The sequence below is a fragment of the Mus caroli genome, unplaced genomic scaffold (assembly GCF_978045245.1).
Source record: "Mus caroli unplaced genomic scaffold, Mus_caroli_1 scaffold_8, whole genome shotgun sequence".
Taxonomy (NCBI): domain Eukaryota; kingdom Metazoa; phylum Chordata; class Mammalia; order Rodentia; family Muridae; genus Mus; species Mus caroli.
In genome coordinates this window covers 102,226,586-102,251,911 of record NW_028227263.1, presented here as the reverse complement: position 1 = coordinate 102,251,911, position 25,326 = coordinate 102,226,586, and the positions used below count along the sequence as shown (strand labels likewise).

Below are 25,326 nucleotides of genomic sequence, written 5' to 3'. Positions count from 1 at the left end.
TTGTTTGAGGTCATTGAATTTTGGGGTCACACATACATTGACCCCAGGCTATACACCTAAGAGGGCTTCAAGTTTCTTCGACAACCCTTGCTCCCCCTGCCCAGGCCTACCCACGCCGCAGACAGAGCACTCCAGCCTGCTGGTAAAGTGTTGCTGTTGGGTTTCGTTTGGCTGGTTGTGTGTACACAGTGTATACAAGGTGAGTTGTACAGCGCCCGAGAAAGAGCAGGAGGTCAAGGCGAGGTGGGAAGAGGGCAGAAGGGAGCGGGGTTGGGACAGAGAGAGGCGTTAAAAAATAGAACCACATTGAGAAGACAAAGAGGAGCAGGGCCGAGGGTGGGGGAGACAGATCGCTGTAGAAAAGGAACAGGAGGGGCAGGGCGAGGGGAGTCTTCTCACCCTCCCTCTCCACCCCTCCCCCACCCCAGGTATGTACAATAAATAAGATTAAAAATAATTAACAAGATGTTTGGCCCCTCCCACCCAACACCACACGCCCTCGGGGAGCAGCCTTTAGCAAAGATGTTGGCCTGGAGGGGGAAGCTTGGGAGGGGAGAAGGGGTTCCCCAGCTCTCTCAAGCCACCCTGCCTCCCTCAACCATACATAGAATTTTCCTATACATTATGTACACGGTGGAGGGGCAGGGGCGATGGCCGTGTTGGGGGGGCTGGGCCAGGGGACAGGGCAAGTGTTACTAAATAGACATTTATACATATATATAAATAATTTCTCTGTACACGAATGGGGGAGGGTGTGAAAGGGACTAAAGGGGGGCTGTGTGGACACACCCTGGCTGAGGACGACCCCTTCCCTCCTGGCAGCAAGGGAGCCGATAGGAGTCAGCTCTGGAGGACAGCTCTGTCCAGTTCTCAGTCCACGGAGGAGGTGGCCTCCTCACCAGGCCGAGTGTGGTCACCCGCAGCGGCTATGGGCCTGTGCTTGGGCCAGCAGGTCACTGAAGGAGTCAAACAGCTGTTCTAGCCATGGCTGGTTCCGCATGCACTGCTGGACAACCTCCTCCTGACCCAGGTCCTCTGCACCACCCTCGATGGCCAGGGTCTGTGGGGAAGGAGAACAAGGCTGTGTAGGAAGAAATGGCTAGGGGAGGGATGGGACCAGGACTCCAGGGCTGAGGAGGAAGGCTGGAGTGCCCGGGGAGGAGAGGGGGACCGAGGGGCTGGGCTGCTGCTCACCTGGTCTCGGCAGCGCAGAAATGTGTGGTACTTGTAGTGGTGCAGAGAGTGGTAGAGGGTGTAGTACCCAGACTTCTCCAGCTCCACCTTGAATTCCTGCAGACAGAGGAGCACGTGCTCATATGCTCTGGCCAGCACCACTCCTCCTGGGGTCACCCTTCCCAGGCCAAGAGTCCTACCTGGGCCCGCACAACACTTCTCTTGAGCTTGCTGAGCGTCTTTCGGTTGTAGGGCTCCCCTGCAGGCCGCAGCCGCACGGCCCCCTCTTCGGGGGAGCCTTCTCCAGTCTGCTCTACCTGCAGCTGTGGGAACGTGTGCAGGGCATCCTGCGGGAAGCCAGAGGGTCAGAGGCCACCTCCCTGGACCGGCACCTCCACCCAACTCCAGCAGTCAGCTCCTTGCATCACGGAGGCCTTACTGTCCCCCAAGGCAATTTCAGAAGACCTGCAGGTCTATCTTGTCCCCTAGGCCTGGCTGTCCTGCCCCAAATCTCACAAGTAGTACATTCTACCCACCTTTCTGTAACACCCCAAATTACATGCTGTATGGAATGGAGAGGCAGCTCTGCTCTCTCAGACAACTCAGGTTCGGTTTCTAGCACCCACATAGAGTGGCTCACAACTGCAGATATGGGGTATCTGAAGCCAGCTTCTGGTCTCCAGCTGAATCCAAGATGCAATACACTCTCACACCCACATGTACACACACACACATTCTCATATACACTCTCTCTCTCTCTCTCTCTCTCTCTCTCACACACACACACACACACACACACACACCCCTATGCACTCTGATTCACGGTGCCAGCTTCACCTATACCAGATGCTGTACATCCAATCCAGAACTAGGGAGGCAGCCTAGAACCAATCCCTGAGTTTTCTCTCTCCCCCTTTTCATAAAAAGACAGAATCTCACTGTTTGGCCCTGGCTGACCTTGAACCCAGAGATTCACATGCCTTTACCGTCCAACTACTGGGACTGCAGGAACGGACGTGCCACCACACAGCTACTTTTTAATCTTGTATCATGGCCTCATTAATTGTCCAAGATGGCTCTGAGTTTTGATTCTCCTGCCCTACCTCCCACAGAACTGGGATGACAGGTGTGTGCAGCCTGCTCTACACAGCAAGTTTCAATATTGCAAGGCTACCTAATAAGACCCCGTCTCAACCAGACCAAACCAAAGACCTAAAAACCGTAGTAACCAGGAATCCTAAAAACCATAGTAACCAGGAATCCTAAAAACCGTAGTAACCAGGAATCCTTAGAACCGGACAAGTCTATACTTTCTACCCCAGAGCTGTCCATGACAATCTCAACGGCCCGACCACCAGCAAGCATCCAGCATGCCTGGATAAGCCTGTGCTGGGGATGGGACCCAGGGCCTCAAGCACGCTCCCAAGTGTGTCACATCCCCTGTCCCACGACATTAAGTCTAGAATCCTTGGCACCGTGTCAGCCCTGGACCTCAAGATTCTCAGGGTGGCCCTGGGATGCACCATCCAGCACGATGGGTCATTCCAGAGGGAACTGACAGGCAGGAATGAGCCCTGGGATTTGACAGTTCTGTCTCACAGGGACAGGAGACAGGTGATAGGGTGGCTAGACAAAAGCCTCAGGCCCAGGCATGCTCTATTAACATCCCCTAGGGGGCTGCTGGGAAGACAGGGGGCCTCTCCAGCTTAGCCCTCATCATCTCCAGACCAAGCCCCAGGACAGTAATGACCTTGCAATAATCCTTGCTCTAGGGAAGATACTCCAGTAACCTCCAGTTGCTGACAGCCCACAGCCGGGTCTCCACACCTGACCTGAGCCCCATGCAATCCCCACTCAGGCCCCCCAAGCACCTGCAGAGCTGGGCTCAGTGACAGCCGCTTCAGGACCTTTTTCTTGTGCTCATTGAGGAGGCCGTCAATCTTCCGCATGGGTGGAAGATAGAGTTCATCTGAAAGAGCAGGGGTGTCAGTCAGCAGACAGCATGGGGTCCCCAAACCCCCTACTCCCCGAGATAACCGAGTCCAAGGCCAGAGTTCCTTTGCAGGCTCCAGCTTTCCTCTCAAAGGACTAAGTGCCAGTGACCATCCTTAGACCAATCCAGAAGCCTCTGGCTCTCCCTAGACCCCAACCCTCCACCTCCCAGGCCCAATCCTCAGCTTCAGGAAAGCAGCACCCACCCATATCCCTCCTCTGAGGTCCAGGCATCCTCCCTGGTCCAGCTCACCATGCGTGTCCTCCAGGGCCTGGATCATGTCTGGGTCCAGGGCTGTGCTCACCAGCATCTCCACATAGCTCCTGTACATCTCCCGCATGGCCCGTGTCTTCAGCAGCCGTCCTGGAACTGCCCGCTCTGTGGAGAGATGGGACAGAATCATTCCGAGGCTCCTGCGCAGTAGACACTACTTCCAATGGCAAGGAATCATGGTGCAAATCCTAGCTAGGAGGGCACAGGGGAGGCCTTGTTAAGGAAGCCTCGATGACTGCGCTCAGAGGACAATGTGGCTTAGCTTCTCCAGGCCGGAAAGATAGACTCAGGATCCCAAGAGCAGAGTGACGAGAGCGACTGTTCAGGGCCTAACTCAGTGTGGCTGAAAAAACCCATAGAAACAAAGTTAGCTACCAAAACATTGAATCAAGACAGAGAGCTTCCAAGACCACCTTGGTGACCACCTTTAATCCCAGCACTTGGAGGCAGAGGCAGGTAGAGCTCTGTGAGTGCGAGGCTAGCCAGAGCTACACAGTGAGACATAATTAAAACAAATGTACCAAAACCAGAGGTCAGAGGTCAGGACCGAGGATGCGCTTAGCTGGTGAAGTGCTGACCTAGCACACGACCAACAAAGCCCTGGCTTCCATCCACAGCACCAAATAAACTATGTGATGATGATGGCAGAGATGGGGGAGGTAGATCAGAAAGAAGTCCATAGCAAGTTACAAGGCAGTCTGGGTGACATAAGACTATCTCAACAAAATAAAGAAAAAAGGAGAGAGGGAGAGGGGAGGAGAAAGAAAGGAGAGGGAGGAGACAGAGGGCTACTTTCTTTTTTTGGTTTCTCGAGACAGGGTTTCTCTGTATAGCCTTGGCTTTCCTAGAACTCACTTTTGTAGACCAGGCTGGACTCGAACTCAGAAATCCACCTGCCTCTGCCTCCCAAGTACTAGGATTAAAGGCATGTGCCACCACTGCCCGGGTGGAGATGGCTCAGTGGTTAGAAGCACCAACAGCCCAAGCAGACCCAGCACCATGGGCAGCTCACAACCATCTGCACTTGGTCTTGGAAATCCAACTCCTTCGTTTCCACTGCACCAGGAGTACACATACAGCACAGACATACAGGCAAAAGACAAACACACAAAACAAATATACATTTCCTGCAGTGCTAACAAGGTGTGACATGCTAGCCATTGATAGCCAAACCTAGGAGAATAGGGGTCTTCTGTTGCTATTTTGGAGACAAGACAACAAGCCTGTGTAGACAGGCTGAACCCTCTAAACTCATGGCACTCCTCCTACCCCATAAGGGGGGTCATCGTCCTGAGCTCCAGGGACACAGCAGAACGTCCAGAACGGAGCTCCTGTGGTGCCAACTCTAGGCGAGATTCTCCCTCAGGAGCTACCTGTGATGAGGCCCATGCTACAGGCAAGGTCAGCAAAGAGAGGGTCATGCCTTTCTCAGGTCGCCCAGTCCGTCAGATCTCTGTCTCTGGGCTCAGGATAGAGCCTGGTCCAACATCTGTCCCAGGCCTAAGAACCAATCTGTTATTAACTCAAATCACCCATCGATGGACACAAAGGGCACTGCTGACTTCACTGGAGTGAGCGAGTGCCCAGGCTCCCTCCTGATGCCGTTTTCCTCATCTGTATATGATGTTTAAATTCTATTTGTTTATTTATAAATTCTGTAACTCTCATTTATTCGGTAGTACAGGATGTTCGAACACCGAGTATACCTGAGCTTTATCTTATTTTGGAAATTCTTTTTCTGTTTTTTGGTCTTTTTTTTCCTTGAAACCAAGTCTTCTTACACAGTTCTGGAACTCACTCTGTAGACCAGGTTGGCCTTGAACCCAGAGATCCGCCTGCCTCTGCCTCTCTAGTACTGGGATTATGCCACCACTGCCTGACTTCAACATGGCTGTTTCTACTTTTTGTTTTGAGACAGGATCTCACTATGTAGCTTGGGCTGAACGGGCTGCAGCTCAGACTGGTTCTGAACTTTCCAAAGTACCCAGCTGCTGTCTGGCTTGACGAAAGGCCTCTGCCAGTAGGCCTGGCCTCCGGCGGGAGATCCAGCATCTACCTTTTATAGCTGCCCTGAAAATGGAGCAATGTACCAAGGCCTTAGCAGACACATACTTGTTACCCAGAGAAGTGACTGTTAACTGCTAGTTTTTATCATTACTCCATTTGGTAGAGACTACCTGCAGTCCTCAGGCTGACATCACCCTGTCCCCTTCTTTTTTTTTTTTTTTAAGATTTATTTATTATATGTAAATACACTGTAGCTGTCTTCAGATGCACCAGAAGAGGGCATCAGATCTCATTACGGATGGCTGTGGGCCACCATGTGGTTGCTGGGATTTGAACTCAGGACCTTTGGGAGAGCAGTCGGTGCTCTTACCCGCTGAGCCACCTCTCCAGCCCACCCTGTCCCCTTCTTAAGGCCAGCGTTCCCTCCCTATGTGACACCTATGCCTGCAGCCGCTGGAACCTACCATCCTCGCTGGGTGCGCCAGGGGAGGACTCGGAGTCTGATGAGCTGCCCCCAGGACCGTCACCGGCAGAGGCATTACCCACTGCTTCCTTCAGCCACTTCTTTCTCTTCTTTGGGGGTGGCTCAGCCTTCACCTTCGAGGGCCTGGCTTTGGGCACCCGGGAGGTGGTGGACTGTCCTGTGGCCAAGCTCCGGTCAGTCCGCATTTGCCGCCCACTGGTGGCCCGTTCACTCCGCAAAGGCCGGGTTACCCTTTCCTTCTCCTTTTCCTTCTCTTTCTCCTTTTCCTTCTCTTTCTCCTTCTCCTTCTCCACAGGTCGGGGTGGGGATGGCTTCTCTGGGGCAGGGGGCTCGGGTACAGCAGGCTCAGGGGTTGGCTCTGGAGGCTTCTCCGATGTCATCTTCTCAGGGGTCTCAGGCTTGGGAGGTGGTGCTTGGACCTTAGACGGAGTTGCAGAGTTGCCTCCAACAGGGGTCGGGCCCTTGGTCTGCCCAGACCGTCTGGAAAAGGACGTAAGAGACTGTCATCGGCAGGCTAAAGACTCCAACCCCCACGCCCTGGGACACTGAGGCCTATCCCACACCACTGACTGTTCTTCATGCTTTCTTCCTTTTGGGTGGGGAAGTCTCTGCTCTCCCAACCTCTCTAAGCCTCTCTCCTCTTTCCTTTCCCTGGGTTCCCACCTCTCTGGATATGTCTGTCTCCCTCCCTCTGGGTCCCTGCTCCCCTCTCTGGGACTGCATCCCCCATCATGGGTCTCCTCCTTCTTCCAGCTGAGTCTCCTGGCTCTGTTTCCCTCATGAAATCTCCACCTCCTGTATGTGAGGCCAGCTTCACACCTTGCCCCTCAGGGATCCTCCCACCGTCCATCAGTACCTGACTGGCAGAGGGGGCCGGTGCCAGGGTTTCCTGGCGCACACCCTCACATAATCCTTCTTGTTGACATTTTCCAAGAACTTCACGTAGAGGCGCTGGTACCGGTTTTTTGCATCCCCAAAATACCCCAAATACTGCGGAGAGAGCAAAGGCTGTGAGAACTGGCATGCGTTACCCACCCACCTCCAGTGATGGAGGCCATGCCCTAGGCCATGCAGAGAGGGACCCCGGGACTGAGCATTCTCCCCCAAAGTCCACCCACTGGCTTACATTACTGGTGGCACAAAACTGCCTCTGGCCATCCTTGATCTCTGGAGTGAATTTCTGCAGAAGGGCCTTCTGAACACGCCAGATGGGCGGGGGCTCCCGGCCGGTCTGCAGGGCCAGCTGAGGAGGAAGAGACCAGGGAGACCTACAAGGTTACCCTCACCCCTGCCCTGCTGGAGACTTCGTCCCTCACACCTCTAATCCCAGCACTCAAGCTGAGGCAGGAGGACTGTCACAAGGGTAAGCTGGCCTTGACAACACCGTAAGGTTATCACAGAGACAATAAACAACAAAAACAACTGAAGACCCATCTGCTCGTCCCAAGCAAGCAATGCCCTATACTGGAGTCATGATTCCCTCGGTCCCAGAATGAAGCCTGATTTTACCCATGCTTCCCTAATATCTGACTAGAATGTTCCTTTTTTCCAGTGCTGGAACCAAACCCCGAGTCTTTTGTGTACTGAGGCACTGCTGACCCAAGCCCTCACCGATGACCGAGCTACACCCGCAGCCAACTCACTCAGTCTCACCAAGCTGGCCTCCTTCTGGGTTAGCCCACGGTCTGCATAGAAGATGGCAGACTGCACCCTCAGGCCCGGCCTCCTGCTAACTCTTGAGCAGGCTTTTTCTGTTTACGCCACAGGGTTTCGACTTTGTTATTTAGGTAGGACAAGCTCTGAACACCCACCCACCATTAGTGACACATGAATATTTACTAGAGCCAGGATCATAGCAGCAAAGACTCGCAGCCACGGTCTCCTCCTATACCAGCCAGCATCCTGCCTCTCCTCACTTCTGTATGTGAATTTTACCAAGACCCTCTCTGTGCCTCCTGTTCAGCCGACTGTTAGAAGCATTCTTTGCACTCATGTGACTCATCCAAGAGCCATTAAAAAAAAAAAAAGCGCATGTGTAAGTAAACCGCAACAGTTCAAACATCTAGCATGCAGGCCTCAATATTGGAGCTAGTACTCACAGCAGACATCACTAATAGATCCCAGATCTTGACACATCTGAATACAGAGCTAAAAGGCAGACATGACTAATCAATAACTTCTGATGATGTAAATAGGAAATTGGGGGGTTGGGGGAGGACCTTGGTTAAGAGGCAAAAGTTGGAGCTGAAGAAAAGGCTTATCGATTAAGAGAGCTTTCCGTTCTTCCAAGTTCAGTTCCCAGCACACATGTTAAGACAGGTTCCCAAATGCCCATAACTCTAGCTGGCCTCCAAGAGCCTGCACACACATAACATACACTTACAAGACATATACATAAACAAAAAATAAAACAAATTTTTAGAGAAGCAAAAGACAATCGACCCAGCCAGTTATGTTAGGGGCATGGCCTGAAGGTACCATCCAGCAACCCGGAAGAAGGCCTGTCCATAAACCAGATTTGCCAGGAGGCTGACCTTTGACTTCCAGTCTCCAAAGCTGTGAGGAAGACATATGTTGTGTTTATAAGCCACAAGCTATAGGCTATCGTAGCTGACAACAGCAGTCTGAAGGTAACAGGGACAAGTGCAAGGCTTTTCATGAGGCACTCAGAGCACAGGCAGACAGACAGACAGACAGACACACAGGGGGGTGAACAGAAAGGGAGCATCAACTTTGCTTCCTAGGAGGCTAAGGCAGGGTTGAGAGATCAAAGCCAGCCTTGGATACACAGTGAGGCAATATCTCAGAAAGAGTTCAGGGGATGTAGTTGAATGGTAGAGCGCCTACCTAGAATCCTGCAGTAAGGAGTTAGAGGCGTGGCTCAACCTGCCACAGGAAACACCTTGCGAAGTACAACAGAGACAGGGAGACCTAGAACTCACAGAGATCTACCCATCTCTGCTCCCCCCCAGTGTTGGGATTAAAGGCGAGCACCCCCACTGCCTAGCCTAGGCTGACCCTCCTGACCCATCCTCTGACGTCCTCCGTCCCAATGTTTTAGCACCAGGATCACAACGCACAGGCTTCACGTTGACATCTGACCTGCGCACATGAAGAGGGTCACAGAGTGGATAAACACAGGGACAAAACACTCAACGCCCCAGAGGCCAGGTGTGATACTGCTCGCCTACAATTCCTGCATTTTGGGACTTGAGGTCGAGGTCAGCCTAGGTGACAGACTGAGACCAAGAATGCTTCCTGAAGCCGGGCATGGAGCCTCACACTGTTAATCCCAGTACCTGGGAGGCAGAGGCAGGAGGATCTCTGCGAGTTCAAGGTCCGCCTGGTCTACAGAGTGAGTTCCAGGACACCAAGGACTATACAGAGAAACCCTGTCTCGAAGGAAAAGCAAAGAAAAAAAAAGTCTCCCCAAAAGAGGTGATGGGTACTTGAAAGACAGGGCAAGACAGCCCTGGGTGACACAGGAATGCAGAAATGAATAATATGTGGTTACTGCATTCAATGATTACAGATCAACTGGTCAAAAAGAATTCAGATGATTGACTAGTCATGTCTGCCTTTTAACTGTACTCAGAAGTATCAAGATCTATTGGTAATGTCTGCTCTGAGTACCAGAACAATATGGGTGTTTGCATGCCAAACTATACACTCTTAGCATGTGGAAATCTCTTTCCACACCCTAATTTTTTTTTATGACTCTTGGATTAGGTGCATATAAAGAAGGAGTTCTAGCAACTTGCTCAATAAGAAGCAGAGAGAGAGATACAGAAGGAATGCAGGTACCCCGGCTCCAGTCCTTTCTTCTGAGCTCCCACATGGCACCCATTCCTCTTTCTCTATGACATCACCGGCTAGGTCAGAAGTCCCTCCAAAATAAGTGTACTTCAGACCACATCTGAACTGCTCAACTCCAAAATACTCCCCAGACCCCAAACACAGCCTTTCAGCCTGGCAGGGAAACAATGTGTTTGTGTCCTCTCCCTGCCTACAGGGCATCAGACAGCTCAACGTCTGCAGCCACGTCACAGACTCTCTGAGCTTATGGAACACGCCCCCACAGACTTTCTTGCCCAATCAATGAATGTGAACACAAAACTCACTGTTCTGGTTCTTCAGAGACTTCCAGGAAGCCTTTCTGGGGCTCCTCACCAGGCCCCAACCTCTCCCTATCTGCTCCTCTGGTCTTTTCCAAATGGGCTTTTTTTGGTCTTCCTCCAAACCCCTTTCCTAGTCTTCATTACTGGTTTTGTTACTCTGTGTCTGAGAGAGGGACTGTGCACCCAAGTACAGTACCCCTGGAAGCCATGAAAGGGCAAGAGAGCACCCTGGTGCTAGAATCAGCTGTGGGTGTGAAGAACCCCACTGAACTCAGTCCTCTCCAAGAGCGTACGCACTTACTCACAGAGCCATCTCTACAGATCCCTGGTTTCATTCTGCAGGAGTGACCCCAGAATTTACAACCTTCTGTTCTCCCCATTCTTTAAGGTTTGTACGTTCAGGCTCTCTTCTTGTCAATCATCTAACCGACCATACCCAGTGACTGACTAGGACATGGTCCATCTCAGAGACCCTTACACTGAGATGACCAGCTCAGTGCAGGACATCTGACTGTAACAGCCAATCACTAACCTTCGTCTTGGTACCGAAGGATAGATGGACCAATCTGATTGTTTCCTAAGAATGTGACCTATGTATGGTAAGCTAGCACGTGCTGCTGCTAGCAACAGGAATGTGAACAGGTGAGCTACACACACCCAGGTATGGTATTTCAGAAGAAAGGTTAGCTGGATCCAGTGACCTGGAACTCTACGTAGCCAAGGCAGCCTTCAACTTGTGGCAATCCTGCCTCAGATGCCTAAAGACAGGGATTATAGGACAAGCCACCATGCCTTGAAAGGCAAGAAAATGTCTTGTGTGCCAGAGTTCAAGGCCACTCAGCGGGCGGTGGTGGCGCACGCCTTTAATCCCAGCACTTGAGAGGCAGGCGGATTTCTGAGTTCGAGGCCAGCCTGGTCTACAAAGTGAGTTCCAGGACAGGCAAGGCTACACAGAGAAATCCTGTCTTGAAAAAAAAAAAACAAAACAAAAACAAACAAACAAACGAACAAAAAATTACGACGAAACAAAATAAAAAAGGTCCCACCAATAGGAAGGCGGCCATGGACAGTGGTGACCAACACTGCTTGTTAGGTCTGAAACTTACGCCCAGTTGTTTCTTCATCTCCCTAATGACCCCGCCAGCAAAGCCTCCATCACCAAGAACAGCCATACTCTCTGCCCTAGTCCCCAAGTCCTCCATGTCCCCAGTCCCACTCATGTCCAGCCTCAAACACTAGCATCTCTATAAACCCGCCACACTCCAAAAACCATTCCTCTCAGATGACTGTCACAACCTGCTCAAGTGCTGGGTCGTAATACCATTTTTCTTTAATAGAAAATGAGATTAAAGCAGCCAGTGACTGTCCAATTTGTGAGCTAGTCAGCCACACAGCTTTTCTTTTCTTCTGAGTTTCTTTTTGGTTTTTCAAGACAGGGTTTCTCTGTGGAACCCTCGCTGTCCTGGAACTCACTCTGTAGACCAGGCTGGACTGCTGAGTGCTGGGATTAAAGGTGTGTGTCACCCGTGCCAGACTCCAGCTCCACGAAGCCCTTCAACACTTGAATCCAACTCATTTAACCATAATCTCAGATAAATAAAATATACAAGGAAGGGCTGGAGCGATGGCTCAGCGGTTAAGAGCACTGACTGCTCTTCCAGAGGTCCTGAGTTCAATTCCCAGCAACCACCTGGTGGCTCACAACCATCTGTAATGGGATCCAATGCCCTCTTCTGTTGTGTCTGAAGACATCAACAGTGTACTCATATAAATAAAAATAAACAAATCTTTAAAAAAAGAATACAAGAGAGTCTGAAGACTCAGAGCACAAAAAAGAATGTGCACCATGGTACTAATGTGTCACTTAGCCCAACGCAGCATCGCCAACGTCATAGAATGTAAACTTCCCTGGATATTTGAATATTTGTATTCAAATGGCTAATTTCACCTGTTTTTTTTTTTTTTTTAATACTTGGAAATAAGGAAGTTTAAAATGTCATTTCATAGACTGAGGATGTATCTCAGCAGTCACGCCCCTGCCTAGAGTCCCACAGTGAAGGGCTGGGATGTGTGACTCAAGGGTAAAGACCCTGCTGAGAACTCCCCGGGAAAGGTTCCAGAAACGGGAATGCAAGCCATCAGATTGAGACAGGCGCCTCTATCTCATGAACCTGCTCGCTGGCTCTCGTTTTTTAAGAATTCAACAATAAATATAAACTCATAAATATAACTATGTGTACACATGCAGGCACTGTGGTACAACTATCTGCTGGATAGTTGTGCCAATCTGTTTTGTCCTTCCACCTTGTTGAGGGTTAGGGACCAAACTCGGGTCCTTGACAAGTCCCTTCCCCTCCGGAGCTTCGTTGCTGGCCTAGAACTCACAAATTAAGCTAGACTGAGTGGCCAACAGGCCCCCAAGGAATCCACTCCTAAGCACTGGGATTCTAAGTAGATATCATCTCAGAGAGCTTGTCGGATGGAGCTCAGTAAGGCCCCCACACCAGCAGACAGACGTCCCTAGCTTTTGCTCCATTTGAAATCTCATGCACCCTAGGCTGACCTCACACTCCTGCACTGGCTCCACTTGCCAAGTGCTGGGCGTCATGGGCTCAGTCAAGGACCTTCCCGCCTCAGCCTCAAAAAACGACAATGCCCAGATCATCAGGGGGCGTGGGATGCCAGAAAGAAAATCTCAGCAAAGCTGACATACAACCTCTGTATTTTCCTGAGTATTTGACAGCTCGGGACCAGAGCGACAGCTCCAACATTCCCAGCACTTTCTGTGTGTGAGCCGCCATCACTGAGAAGGACAGGCCAGGTCACGTGAATGCACGTCAATACACACCTGGGAGGAGCTCCTGTCATCAGCTGTGGTGGAGCCAACTGAGGCTGGGGAATGACAAGATGGCAGCCCAGCTCCTAAGCAGAAGTATAACGGAATCCAGTGAACCCGGCGCAGGGCACACCCACCCTGCTCACCTCTAGGAGTCTGACCCCAATAGGAGGTATGGCCTCAGGGCTCTGTGCCCCTGCGGTCGCTCACACTTGAGAAGTATTTTAAGCATCTGAGTCCTTGCCTGGCCCCGTCCCTGACCCACACCAACTGGTCAGTAGGATCAGATGGATGGCCCTGGCTCCTGTCCCAGCGCTGGTCAGTGAATGGGGCCCTTCCAAAGGCCCACTGGCCTGTCTGACCTGTAAGATGGGGCTAGAGAAGGTAGTGCTTTGAACCCTGTTCGCCAGGGTTAGAAAACTGGCAGGAGTGTAGGATGCTTGTAATCTGCTCAGGTTACACACACAGTGAGGCTCAGGCCAGCCTTGGGAACTCAGTGAGACCTTGCCTTAAACTCCCAGTACTAAAAACAAAACAAACAAACAAACCAAAAAAACAAACAAAGAAAAAACCACCAAACCCAACAAAACAGAAACAACTGTTAGGTCCACCTCTCAAAAGATTCTCAAGGAATAATAGCTTCCGTACTTATCATGAATTCAATCTAATATCTAGTAGACTGCAGAGAGAAACCGCCAAGACTGGACACATGCAATGTGTACAAAGGCACTGGTTGATCCCACCACTGCCATGCCTAAAATGCCTAACAGCCTCCCAGGGCCAACAACAGAGAGGAGCCCGCCGGGTACCAGCTCTGCTTCCGAGGAGTCTCTGCCATGCCCTACCATGGGCAGGATCCCACAGATTCTTGACCAACTCTCGCTGGGGTATTCTACACAAGCATTTTATTGCTAGGTCCTACCCTCAGGATCCTCTTAATCCTGATTCAGCCAGATAAGCCTATGAACCAAAGATCCTAGAGGCCACCCAAACTTTTGGGGACAAGGTAAGCAGCAACTTCGTTTATACTATTGGTTATTCATATTTTTGTTCTACCACTGGTGTGAAAAATATCCGTAGATGATATGATGCTGAGAAATATTAATTTACAAAACCAGAAGCCAGACATGGTGGTGCACACTGTTAGTCCCAAAAGTCAGAAGGCAGAGGCAGGCAGATAAATCTCTGTGAGTTCAAGGCCAGCCTGGTCTACATAAGGAGTTCTAGGACAGCCAGAGCTCTGCAGAGAGTCCCTGTCTTCTAAAAGAAAAACAAACAAAAAACAAAACTGGACTGTTACCAATTGTGGTGGTGCACATCTACGGTAGGTACCACAGCCATGAGGCGGAGGCAGGACTGCATGTTTGAGCCCACCCTGACCTACTCAGTGAGACACAGACCAGGGAGAACAGAGTGACCTCTGCCTCCAGGACGGTGGCTCTCTATCAACAGGCCCTGAGCTACCTTCCCAGTTGTTTCTTTCATTGTTGTTTTGTTTTGTATTTATTTTGTAAAAATGTCCAGGGTGGCTTTTAATCTACTTAGGACCTTCCTGTAACAACCCCAGGAAATCTGTTATGGCGGGTTGACACCAGCAGGGCCAGATCTACATGAAGAATTTAAAACCCAGCCAGGCAGTGGTGGTGCACATCTTGAATCCCAACACTCTGGGATGCAAAGACAGGGATCTTGAGTCCTGATCTGAGGCCGGTCTGAGTCTTATCTACAAAGTGAGTCCCGGGACAGCTAAGCCACACAGAGAAACCCTGCCTCAAATCAAACCAAACCAAACCAAACCCAAAACAAAAACCAACAAACCTCAGCCTGCCAAACAGTGAGCGAGTGAATGTCCTTAAGCAGTTATCTATTATACCACCTACAAGTTACACTCAACTGCATCCAGCTGATGGCAGATATGTAAATGGGAAAGCATAGAAACCTTGGTTGGTTCCCGTCTGTTTCTAAGACCCTGGGAGATGGAATGACCAAGTGACTGATTTTGAACCCTCAATGCTACAATTGTCCTTCCAGGCAAGATGAGCCCACTGGACTGGTGTGTTAGTGGCATTGAAGGTTATGGGTGTAACTAGGTGCTCTGAATAGATGGGTTGCATGATCTACATGAGAGAATTAATGTCTAGCCCTACAAATCTGGCCAAACGCCCGGGCTTCACACGCTCTCTGGCCCCGAGAATGGACACACAATCACACAGCCTTCTACACTTGTCTGAATATCCACAGTTGGATGCTGCTCTCAGCCTTGGCCAGAGAAGCCTCTCTCTGCCATGGGCAGAACTTAATGCAGACTAAAACCCGGTAAAAGCACTGAAGGACTGATTCTCAGCCCTAAATAGTACATTTGTATCAACTCCATGACAGCTTGGGGGACATCGTGGAAGAGGGGGCAGGGTGAAGGAAAGCAAGCATCCTCACCCACCCCTTCTATCAGCCAAGTGAGACCTGAAGCAGCCTAGCCAGCCCACCTCCTCCGCCTGCACCCCAACCCAGGCCAGCCTGTCACTCGTCAGCTGCTTCGTCAGTGACTCCATCTGGGGACAATGCTGAGGCTCACCTTGAGGGAGGGTATGTCCTCTGCACGAATGACAAACTCATCTCGCTCCCGGAAGATGCCCTCTCCACCACTCTCCCCTGCCTCCTCATCCGTCTCCCCACACACTGCTGCCGTCTCTTGCTTCTTGGCCAGGTGCAAAGGCCGAGCGTCTGGAGGTTCAGGGTCCTCTGGGGATGGGGCAGGAGGCTCCTCTGGAGGGGCAACTGGTGGGGCCGTTGTGGGTGCCGGTTGGGGCGGTGGAGGTGGTGAGGGCAGTGCTGGTGGAGGTGGTGGCGGTGGTGGAGGAGGTGAGCTAGCCACAGGAGTCACCAGTGGGGTAGGTGAGGGCAAGGCTGGAACTGGTGGTGGGGGTGGGGGTGGGGGTGGAGGTGGGGCCGGCTGAGGTGTTGGGGCAGGAGGAGGAGTGGGTGGGGGCTTCTCCTCCAGAAGTGGGGGCTCTGAGAGAGAGAGAGAGAGAGAGAGAGAGAGAGAGAGAGAGAGAGAAACAGAAGAAGATAGAGACATCAGGTCTATTACCATTCACTGACCATGTAGTCCAGGCTGGCCTTCAACCAGATTTTCCTACCTCTGTCTAAGAGCTAGCTAGAATGACAGTCCTGTGTCACTATGCCTGGCTCTTACTAACCTTAAAAATCCTATGTTCCTAATGGCAACTTAGCCCACAGCATATCCACAAAGCCACGTGTCCTTACTAAGGGTAGACAGCAAAGACAGTCATGCCTCTCTCCTGTAGAGATTCCACTTCTTGGTCCAGTTCTAGGTCCTTCTGTGAGACCACCACCGTAGCTACAGCAACAAGGAACTCCTTGTTTTTTGTTTTTTGCTTTTTTTAAAAAAAATTTATTTATGTGAGTACACTGTAGCTGTCTTCACACACACCAGAAGAGGGCATAGGATCCCATTATAGATGCTTGTGAGCCATCATGTGGTTGCTAGGAGTTGAATGCAGAACCTCTGGAAGAGGCTCTTAACCACTGAGCCATATCTCCAGCCCCTACAAGGAACTCTTATGAGCTATCTCATTGCCCTCATGTCATTGTCAGTCCTAAGCTGTCTCCCCAAGCCTTTGCAGCTCTTGTCAACAACTCCTAACTCGGAAGCTCTCTTCCCTGACTCCCAAGCTTGCATTCCCTCCTACAATATTCACCGCCTTACAAGTCCTCTCTTGTCTCCTCCATCAGCCATTTGATTTTCTAATGCCACAGACATTTGCTGAATTACGTGTGCATGTCTGTATACCATGTATGTGCAGGGACCTACAGAGACAGAAGAGGGTACCAGATCCCCTGGAACAGGAATTACAGGCATTTGGATGTGGGTGCTGGGAACTGAACCTGGGTCCTCTACAAGAGTGGTAAGCACTCTTATCCACTGAGCCATCTCTCCAATACCGCAATTATGTTTACTAGTAATAGAACCCAGGATTTTCACTCATTAAGAAAACGCCAGGCCAGGCATTGGTGGTGCACGCCTTTAATCACAGCACTTGAGAGGCAGAGGCAGGCGGATTTCTGAGTTCGAGGCCAGCCTGGTCTACAAAGTGAGTTCCAGGACAGCCAGGGCTACACAGAGAAACCCTGTCTCGAAAAAAAAACAAAAATCACGCCCCCCCAAAACAAACAAACAAAAAAAACTTCGCTTGTTACTCCTTCACCTGGCCCGTCACTTATACCCTCTTCTCTACCCAGCATCCTGGAGGGCCCAGTATCAGTGATTCCCTGCTAAACCTCTGAGCTCATTAAAAGATATTCCTCTAGGCAATGGTGATACACATTTTAGACCCAGGACTTGGGAGGCAGGCGGATCTAGGAGTTCAAGGCCAGCCTGATCTACAAAATGAGTTTCAGGACTGCCAGGGAAACACAGAGAAAAAACAAAAATAAGTTTGTTTTTCTGTCAATCAGGAAATCACCTTTGTCAGGTGTGCTCTTCTACACACCAGAAAAAAACCTTGAAATAGTGCGTAACCTGAACAACTTTATCTGCTGACTCCAACAAGCCTCACCCAGATCACCTTCTGAGAACTCACCAGGCGTGCCACTGCTGTTGCTGCTAGGCAGGCTTGGGAGAGGGGGTGGACCGGAGGCCGTAGGTCCAGTGTCTAAAGGCGGCTCCTCTGGTGTGGACGTGTCCTTAGGGCCTGTGAGGGGTGGGTCATCCAGGGCCGAGATGGCAGAGGAAATGCTCTCCTGCAGGTCTCTGTTCTTGGCCACAGAATCTTCTTCATCCGAGGAGAAGGAGGGCAGCGTCTCGAGGTTGCGCTTCAGCTCTTCGTCCAGCCGCTTGCAGGGGGAAGGGCAGCCGAGGCCCAACCCTTCGCTCTCTGCCGCCTCTAAAGCGCCTCCCAGGCCAAAAGGACCAGAGGGTGCCGGGTGCGGCACGGTGGGCACGGTGGGTGGTGGGGGCTGCAGGCCTCGGGTGGGCACAGAGGCTGGCACACTCTTAGGGGGGCTTAGCGGTGGCGTCAGGCCAGCTTGGTAGAGTGGTGGATGCCGCTTGCCTGACTTGAGAAAGTCAAGGAAGGACGCCATGAACCCTGACTTCATCTCCGGCTGTTTCTCCTCTACCTCCTTGATCTTGGCCTCAATCTTCTCCCGGGTCAGGTTGGAGTCCAGGCTGTTGTGGTCTACACCCGAGATGACATCATTGGAAGGTGCTCCCAGACCCTCACCAGCCTTGGGCACAGACAGCTTGATCTAGACACGGGGATAGCAAAGTGTCACGGTCCAGGGGGCCACCCTCCAGGGATCCACCCCGAGTCCTGCGTCACCCCCCCACCTCACTTTAGACCACCTCCAAATTCCTGCAACAAATTTGTGGAGTCTCAGATTTCAGCACAACTGACTACTTGAGAGACAGGAGACCAGGCCAACAGTCCCTCCCCAGACACAGATCTTCCCCAGTACTCAGGCCCACAGGCTCTGAATGCCAGTCCATCCCTCCATGCACAAGACTTTAGAACTTGAGTCCTGCCACCCTGTCTGCACATGAGCATCACATTACAACATTTTATCTCATGGAAACACCGGAATTCTAGGTGACTCTCTGGTGCTTTTTAATGAGACAACCACAACTCTTGATGCCTAGGGCATCTGACACCTCCAGTCTCACAGAGTCCATCCCAACCCCTCCCACACCCAGTCCCCCTCACCTTAAGTGGCTTCAGGGGCTCCAACCGGGTACCTCCCATTTCCTCAGCCTTCCTGCCTCTGCCCCTGCCCCGGCCCCGAGGTTTCTTGGCCCCATCAGTGGTTATGGAGGCTGAGGCTGGCCCTGCCATGGCAGGGCCCTCCAGTGGACGAATCCTGGGCCTCCCCCTGGGCCGGGGAGGGCCATCGCGCTTTGCCTTGGTGGGCTTGCGGCCACGGCGACGAGGGCCGTCAGGACCAGGGTTGGGTGGGCAAAAGTCTATATCTCCCAGCGGTGAGAGGGCTGGTCTGGAGCGACAACTAGACACCAGATCGGGCAGGCGCCTTGGGTTTAGGCGGATATCTGCGGGCACGTCGGCTTTGTCCTCATCAGCCTCGAACTCATATTCCTGTGCATACAACTTCTTGGGCGTCTGGAAGGGGGGATCTCGGCGCCGCAGCAGGTGAAATGAGGATGTCTTCAGCAGCTTCTTTGGCTTGGTTGAACAGAAGATGGGCGAGGTGAGGCCACCCTTGGGCTCAGAGACAGGTGGTGGTGGCGGTGGTGGCGGCGGCGGTGGTGGTGCTGACTGGTGTGGCCCGCTCTGGATCAGGCCCAGTGGCTCTGCATTGACTGTGGAGGGAAGCTCAGGAGGTTTGTTGGGATCCAGACCCAGGCCTGGAGTCTCTGGTCCAGTTCCCGATGCCCGGCCTCCACAGTAGGGTCCATAGGGATCGTAAGCAGTGGGACCAGGGGGTGGACCAGCACCAGTCTTGGGGTCTCCATCATCTTCGGTCTGTCCGGCCTTGCCATAGTCATCGGCTGCCCCTCCACCAAACATCTCCTCCATGGTGGGAAAAAAGCTGCGCTCCTCATCCTGAAGCAATGAGTCGGGGAAGCAGATAGACGTGAGGGGTACAAACCGTGGTGCCTTGGTCCCTTGAGGGCTGGGGCTTCTGTAGGCGCCTGCAGGATCTTTGCCCTCTGAGTTAGGTGGTCCCACACCAGTGTCCCCAGGCCCTGGCGGCAATGGTTCCAGAGCCCCGAGCAGTTCTTGCATGGCTCCAGGAGGCTCCAGACTCTCCTCGGGTCGTAAGCGAGGACTTGGGGCTGTGGGCTCCAGGCCGTGGCCGCGGAGGTGGGCTTCAAGCTGCAGAGGCATAGGTGGTGGGGGTGGGGGCGGCGGCTGGGGCGCCCCATCCCGGGTGGCTGGCTCAAGGAGGTGGACGCCGACTTTGGGGGCGCTGGGTGAGGGGCTGGGGGCATGGCTGAGCACAGAAGGGAGGAGCTGGGGAGGAGGCGGAGGCAGCACCATGGGAAGGTCAGGACCTCCAGCCTCCAAGAGGAGGCCGTGGGGCGCTGGCTGGGTTGCCTGGGCCGAGGGTGGTGGGGGAGGTGGGCTCTTCTGCAAGAAGGCTCCCAGCTCCTTGGCACCGGCTCCATAGTGAACGACTGAGGTGGCTAGTCCCTCGGGAGTTTCTCCACCCCGTTCTGGCCCCTTCTTCTTGTCCTTCATCCTCCCCAGGCCCAGCTCCAGGGCGGCCGTGGCACCCTCATCCAGACTGGCACTAGTCCGGATGACGCTCTGCAGGTGGTACCTCTGGGGATCTTCCTTGGCTAATTCATATGGTGTGCCTGGCGCTCCTCCAGCTCCACCACTGCCACCGAGTCCCTTAGCGGCATCGGGAGGTCCATCCTCACCCACCAAGCCGTCTGCCCCTGAGGTCCGAGGTGGGCTAGGTGCCTGGAGCAGGTGCTGAATGAGAAACTCTTCGTCTTCCGTGCGCTCGGCGGCAGAACCGCCAGGGCCGGCAAGCAGCTCTGAGCCGTCACCTTTTCCCTTGTAGCCGCCTGCTCCAGCTGCATAGCTGCTAGCTCCAGGGGGCGCCAGGAACGGAGCCGAGGCTAAGACCGAACTTAAGTATTTGCCAGGGGCTCCTGGAGAGCCAACGCCCGGAGGGCGGCCAGTAGCAGGCGGTGACTGGAGGGGTCGGATAATATGAGATGGGCTAGCCTCCCCACCACCTCCCAGAGAGCTGGGTCCCCAGCCACCTCCATGGCCTGAGAGAGCAGGGGAGTGACCAGTACTGTAGCTGAGGGAAGGGCTGGCTGTGGGCAGCCCCTGTGAATGGGCAGCTGGCCCTGGGTAAGGCTCACTCTGTACCCCATAGAGCTGACCCTGAAGCTGGTCGGGAGAGTAACTCTGACAGGTAGCCAGGCCAGGAGGTGGGGGACCGCTAGGGGGCTGCGGAGGACCCCCAGAATAGCTAGGGCCTTTGCTCAAGTCCTGTGCTTGACCCCCTCCAAATCCTTGCCCGTAGGCCTGAGGGCCCAGAAGCCCTTGGGGCTGGCCAGGGGAATATGCCTGGCTCCCAGCCCCGCCAGCCCCAGAGGCTTTCCCGGCGGCATAAGCAGCTGCAGGTCCACCCAGGCTCTGACACTTGGGTGTGGCGGTGGATCGAGGTGGTGGTGGCCTGGTGGCACCCCCCGTGGCTGGTCCATAACCTCCCTTACTCGTCTTGTAACCGGGGGACTGGATGATGGGGCGGTACCCACCCCCACCCCCAGCCGCACCTCCCCCAGCAGTCTCCGGGCCTGTAGCCCGGCCAGCTGCTCCAGCTGTGGCTCCACTAGGCCCACCCTTGCTAGGTTCTCCAGCACCCGGAGAAGGTTCCCCACCTCCCAGAGGGCTGCAAGCCAAGCTGGCCCGGTGGCCCATTGAGGGATAGCTGCCTCCGCAGCTCAGATAGTGCTGCAGGGAATGGGCTGGTGGTGGGGGCGGTGGGGGCTGGGCACTGGCCGGCCGCTGATAGTGTTTGATGACCGTGTCCTGTCGGGGCAGGGCCCGCTCCGGCGGTGGACCCGGGGCAGCACCCGAGAAGTTGTAGAGCTGGGGGGACGAGGGCTCGGCAGCAGTGGCAGCAGAAGAGGAAGCCAGCAGATTGAACTGAGTCGGGAGGTGGCGGGGAGGTGGAGGTGGATCTGGGGGACCGGGACGGTAAGGGGGAGTCTGAGCAGGACCAAGGCCAGCAGGCCCCAAGACACCACCCCCTGCCAGGCGCTCGAAACCCAATGAAGAGGGCACTGTAGGTGCCTGGGAGGGCTTCAGATGGAGCACATCATGAGGGGACAAGAGCCCATTAGCTGGAGGACTGAAGGGTGGATCCTGGAGGCTGAGGGATGAGGGCACTGGGAAGGGGCGGCTGCCGAAGGAAGCCGGGTGCTGGTAGGCAGACAGGGCAGAGGAAGACGGGAAGGTGCTGGAACCTGGGAGGGCACCAGAGATGAAGAGTTCCGTGGGGCCCGGTGTGTGCATGGCTAGGGATGAAGGAGAAGACCATTGGTCAGAGCGGACCACAAGACAGCCCTTCTCCAGCCCGCTGGGAATAGCACTTACCTGTCTGCCAGGAAGGGCTTCGGAACTGGGAAAGGAGAGAGGAGGCGGAAGGGCCAGGCTGGGGGCCCCGAGACTCCAGGGCCGAGATGAGGTTCATGACGGAGGCGTCGGGCCCTGCTGAGCCCGCGTGGTGGAGGCCAGTGTCAAAAAGTCCAGAGAGGCCTGACAATGGATAAGTGAACGAATCAGCCAAGAAGGGGGTGGTGGCTGGGGTGAGACAGACGGACGGACGGGGAAAGCATTAAACCAGGTTCAGTTCAGAGGAGGACTGGAGGGAGGAGCCAAAGGCAAGCAAACGGATGCAGTGCCCGTCGACGCAGTTTTCAGGAGGCTGAAGCAGGAGGATCAGACCTTCAGAGACAATCTGAGTAACTCCAAGAGACCCTATCGCACTTATTAAAGAAAGGAAGGAATGGGGGGGGGTGAGGCTATGAGGCTATGGAAGGCTCCGGGTGGGATTTCCAGCACCTCAGAAGTACCAAAGAAAATTCAAAAGAGGAAGGGGAAAAAAAAGGGCAAGAGTCAGAAAACAGGGAAGGGGACAACAAGGGCAGCCTGCACCGCTTTAAAAATCAGGTGTGGGCAGCAAGGACAAGGTGGTGGATGAGGTTACTCTAAGCAAAAGGGGGAGGGCCAAATAACTGGAGTCAATAGGGAAGAAAAAGGAGCCGACCAGCCAAGAGAATCCCACGGGGAAAGAAAAGACTGGGGGTGGGCTGGAGGGAAAGGAAAAGCCTGGAAGAGAAGGTGGGATTTGGGGGGCCCCTGGTGGGTAGCAGCCAATAGGAGGCGGAGGGGTGGAGCCATGACGGGCCTGACGAATCCGGCGTGAGATAAAGCCTCGGAGGCAACCAATCAGAGGATAAGTGGCAAAAAAGAGGTCCAGGACCCAGAGCAAGGCCAATTAGCAGGGGTGGAACTTTCAGCAACCAATCAGATATCTTAAAGGGCAGACTGGCCCTAGCCCTCCAGGATGGGAGCCCATACCTGCAGGGTGGTGGTTGGTGGCATAGCTTTGTAGTGGGTGGGGGGCCGCATAGGCCTGGCGATGCAAGATGTCGGTTTCTGGGTGGGAAGTCCGGGAGCTGCCGTAGACCAAGCTGGGAGCAAGAGAGAGATGTCAGAATATTCTCTCAAGCTATCCTCTGGGAAGGGGGCTAGGAGGAACTTCTCAACTGACTGGAGGTGTTACTCCAAAGAACCCAGAGATAACACTAGGGAATCCAGTTATCCCATGGCGGGGGAGGGGGTTAAAAATGTCATTCTGGAGCACTTATGAGTCCCACGTTTGCAAACACGGGCATGCGAGAACACACTGGGGACGGAGAAAGTCAGGGGGAAGCATCTACAGTAGTCAATGTGAAAGGTGTGGTCCTCCCTTGAAGTCCTCCCATGCCACAACAGAACCAAAGGTCCAACACTGCAGGGACACACGGACAACCCAAGACCCGCTGAAATGACACGGACCCTGAATTAGGAAAGGAATCCAGCCAGGCCAGGAGCAGGAGGTAGCTTGTGTCCCAAATGGCAAGGGGAGAAGGTGGGGAGGGGACAGGACCCAGGGAAAGTCCCAGGTACAAGTCCTGACAGGAATTCGTTGCATCCCTAGGGGCTGAGGTTCAAATGCACCGGCCTAAGTAAAGCCAGATGCGTGTACAAACAGGAGTCCAATTCACCCGTGCAAAAGAAAAGGTCCCGAGTGTGAAGTCCCACTCTAAAAATTTATACACGCTGGGGAAAGCCAAGTGTGGAGGGGGAGGAGGGTGAAGGGCAGGTGAAGAGTGAGGACACAGATTAAACAGCAAGAGGCAGGTTCACGGGTGAACACGCGGCTAGCCACGCGTGCACGGGGCCCACGCTCACACACACAAACACAAACGGGGAAGAGACAGGACTCTGTTCCAGAAAGGGCCCAAATCCGTGGCCTTGCACCAGAGGGCAAACAGCGCGCCATCAACCAGGATTCACAGCTTTGAGCAAGGTGGGGAGCAGAAGGGGGCGTGTCCCTAATCTCAGGACCCCCCCTCCAACACACAGAATCCTAGTTTAAGAAGGGGGCGGGGCCCCTTGCCCACTCTGCGCGGGGAATTTCTTGGAGGGGGGAGGGACCGAGTGGCCCGGCCTCCTGCAGCCCCGGAACAATAGGACCTGGGAGGGGGTGCAGCCCCCCAGGTCTGCGAGCTGATTCTCCTTTCCTCCCACCTTTGCAGTTGCAGAGCCAGGGGCGCCCGGGGGGAGGGGTCAGCAAGCCGGGAATCCAAAGATGGGGGGCAAGTCCAGGCCTTGCTTCGCCAACCCTTCCCATCTTCCCAAGGCCTTCCCGGTTCGAATTTGTTTTTGCGCCTTGCCTGCTTCGTTTCTCTCTTTTGCAAGCCGGAGCTGGCTTTGGCGGAGTTTGCAATTTGCAAACTGGGGCGGCGGCGTTGTTACAAACCCAAAGAAGGCCGCTCCCTTGCAAAAATCGGAGGGGGAGTTGGCGATGCACGCGTTGCCGAGCGGGCCCCAGGCCCAGGCCAGGCAGGAATCCCCCCACCTCTTGGCCCATTTCTCTAGGTCCCCCTCAGCTCCTTACCTAGCTTTCGCTGACCTCTCGTAACTCCATCCCGCCCCGGCGCCGAGCGGGTCCCCGAAGCCGGCGCTGGGGTAGTTCCTGTCCATGAATTGGCCGCGGTGGAAATTGGGGGGAGGGGGAGGGAGGGGGAAAGGAGGGGGAGCGCGCGCGCTCTCCTCCGCCGCCGCTCCCTCCGCTGCTTTTTTCCTCCCTTTCTCTTTTTTTTTCTTTGCAGCCACCGAAGGCCCGGGAAGGCCCCGGGCGGGGGAGGGAGGGGGCAGGGACGGAGGGGCGGGCAAAGGAGGGGTGCAGCCGCTGAGCCAAGGAGGGGGGGTTCCCCCTGGAGGAGGGAAAGGGGGGAGGAGGGACCCCGCTGTCTCCGCCTTTGCCCCGGCGCTTGCAAGAGAGAAGGGGGACGCGCGCTCCGGAGGGGGCGTCCCGGACGGCCCCGGAGTGGGTGCGGGCGCTGGGTGCTCGCTCTTTCGCCTCCGCCGCCGCCACCTCCTCCTCCTCTGCGCTCACGGTGCAGCCATCTTTGCACAAGGCGGCAGGGGGAGGGGGGAGGGGAAGGGGGGCGGGCGGCGGGGTGTCTGGCTGCGCTCCGCTTCCTCCCACAATCCCGTGCAAATGTAAAAAAAAAAAAAAAAAAAAAAAAAGAGAGAGAGAGAGAGAGAGAGCGATCGAGCACTAGCGGAGCCTGGGAGGCGGGGGGGGGGGGGGGGAGCGAGTGAGCGCGAGCGCTCCAGCGGAGCCCGGGGGTGTAGGGCACAGCGCTTGTACACAGAGATTCAGT

General features: G+C 54.1%; 1 protein-coding gene across 1 annotated transcript; it reads right to left on the bottom strand.

The window, feature by feature from the left end:
• On the bottom strand, positions 1–25,068 carry Prr12 (proline rich 12). The gene is made up of 14 exons (XM_021167912.3): positions 24,555–25,068; positions 22,970–23,082; positions 21,983–22,144; positions 18,608–21,903; positions 17,486–18,152; positions 15,457–15,893; positions 7,057–7,173; positions 6,787–6,920; positions 5,911–6,410; positions 3,419–3,544; positions 3,045–3,142; positions 1,374–1,520; positions 1,195–1,290; positions 1–1,060 (listed from the first exon to the last, which is right to left on the bottom strand). Exons 1-14 carry the CDS (start codon positions 24,638–24,640, stop codon positions 914–916), a joined length of 6,126 nt encoding a protein of 2,041 aa, XP_021023571.1. The 5' UTR covers positions 24,641–25,068; the 3' UTR covers positions 1–913.
• Between the last annotated feature and the right edge of the window lie 258 nt (positions 25,069–25,326).

What these genes read in the sequence shown, in the direction of transcription:
- Prr12 (XM_021167912.3), bottom strand. Translation starts at nt 24,640, where the DNA reads ATGGACAGGAACTACCCCAGCGCCGGCTTCGGGGACCCGCTCGGCGCC. An exon ending in TGGCGCACCCAGCGAGGATG is followed by an intron (nt 3,545 to 5,910) that starts GTAGGTTCCAGC and finishes ATCTCTCCACAG; the next exon opens with AGCGGGCAGTTCCAGGACGG. An exon ending in TTCTGCGCTGCCGAGACCAG is followed by an intron (nt 1,061 to 1,194) that starts GTGAGCAGCAGC and finishes CCTTCCCCACAG; the next exon opens with ACCCTGGCCATCGAGGGTGG.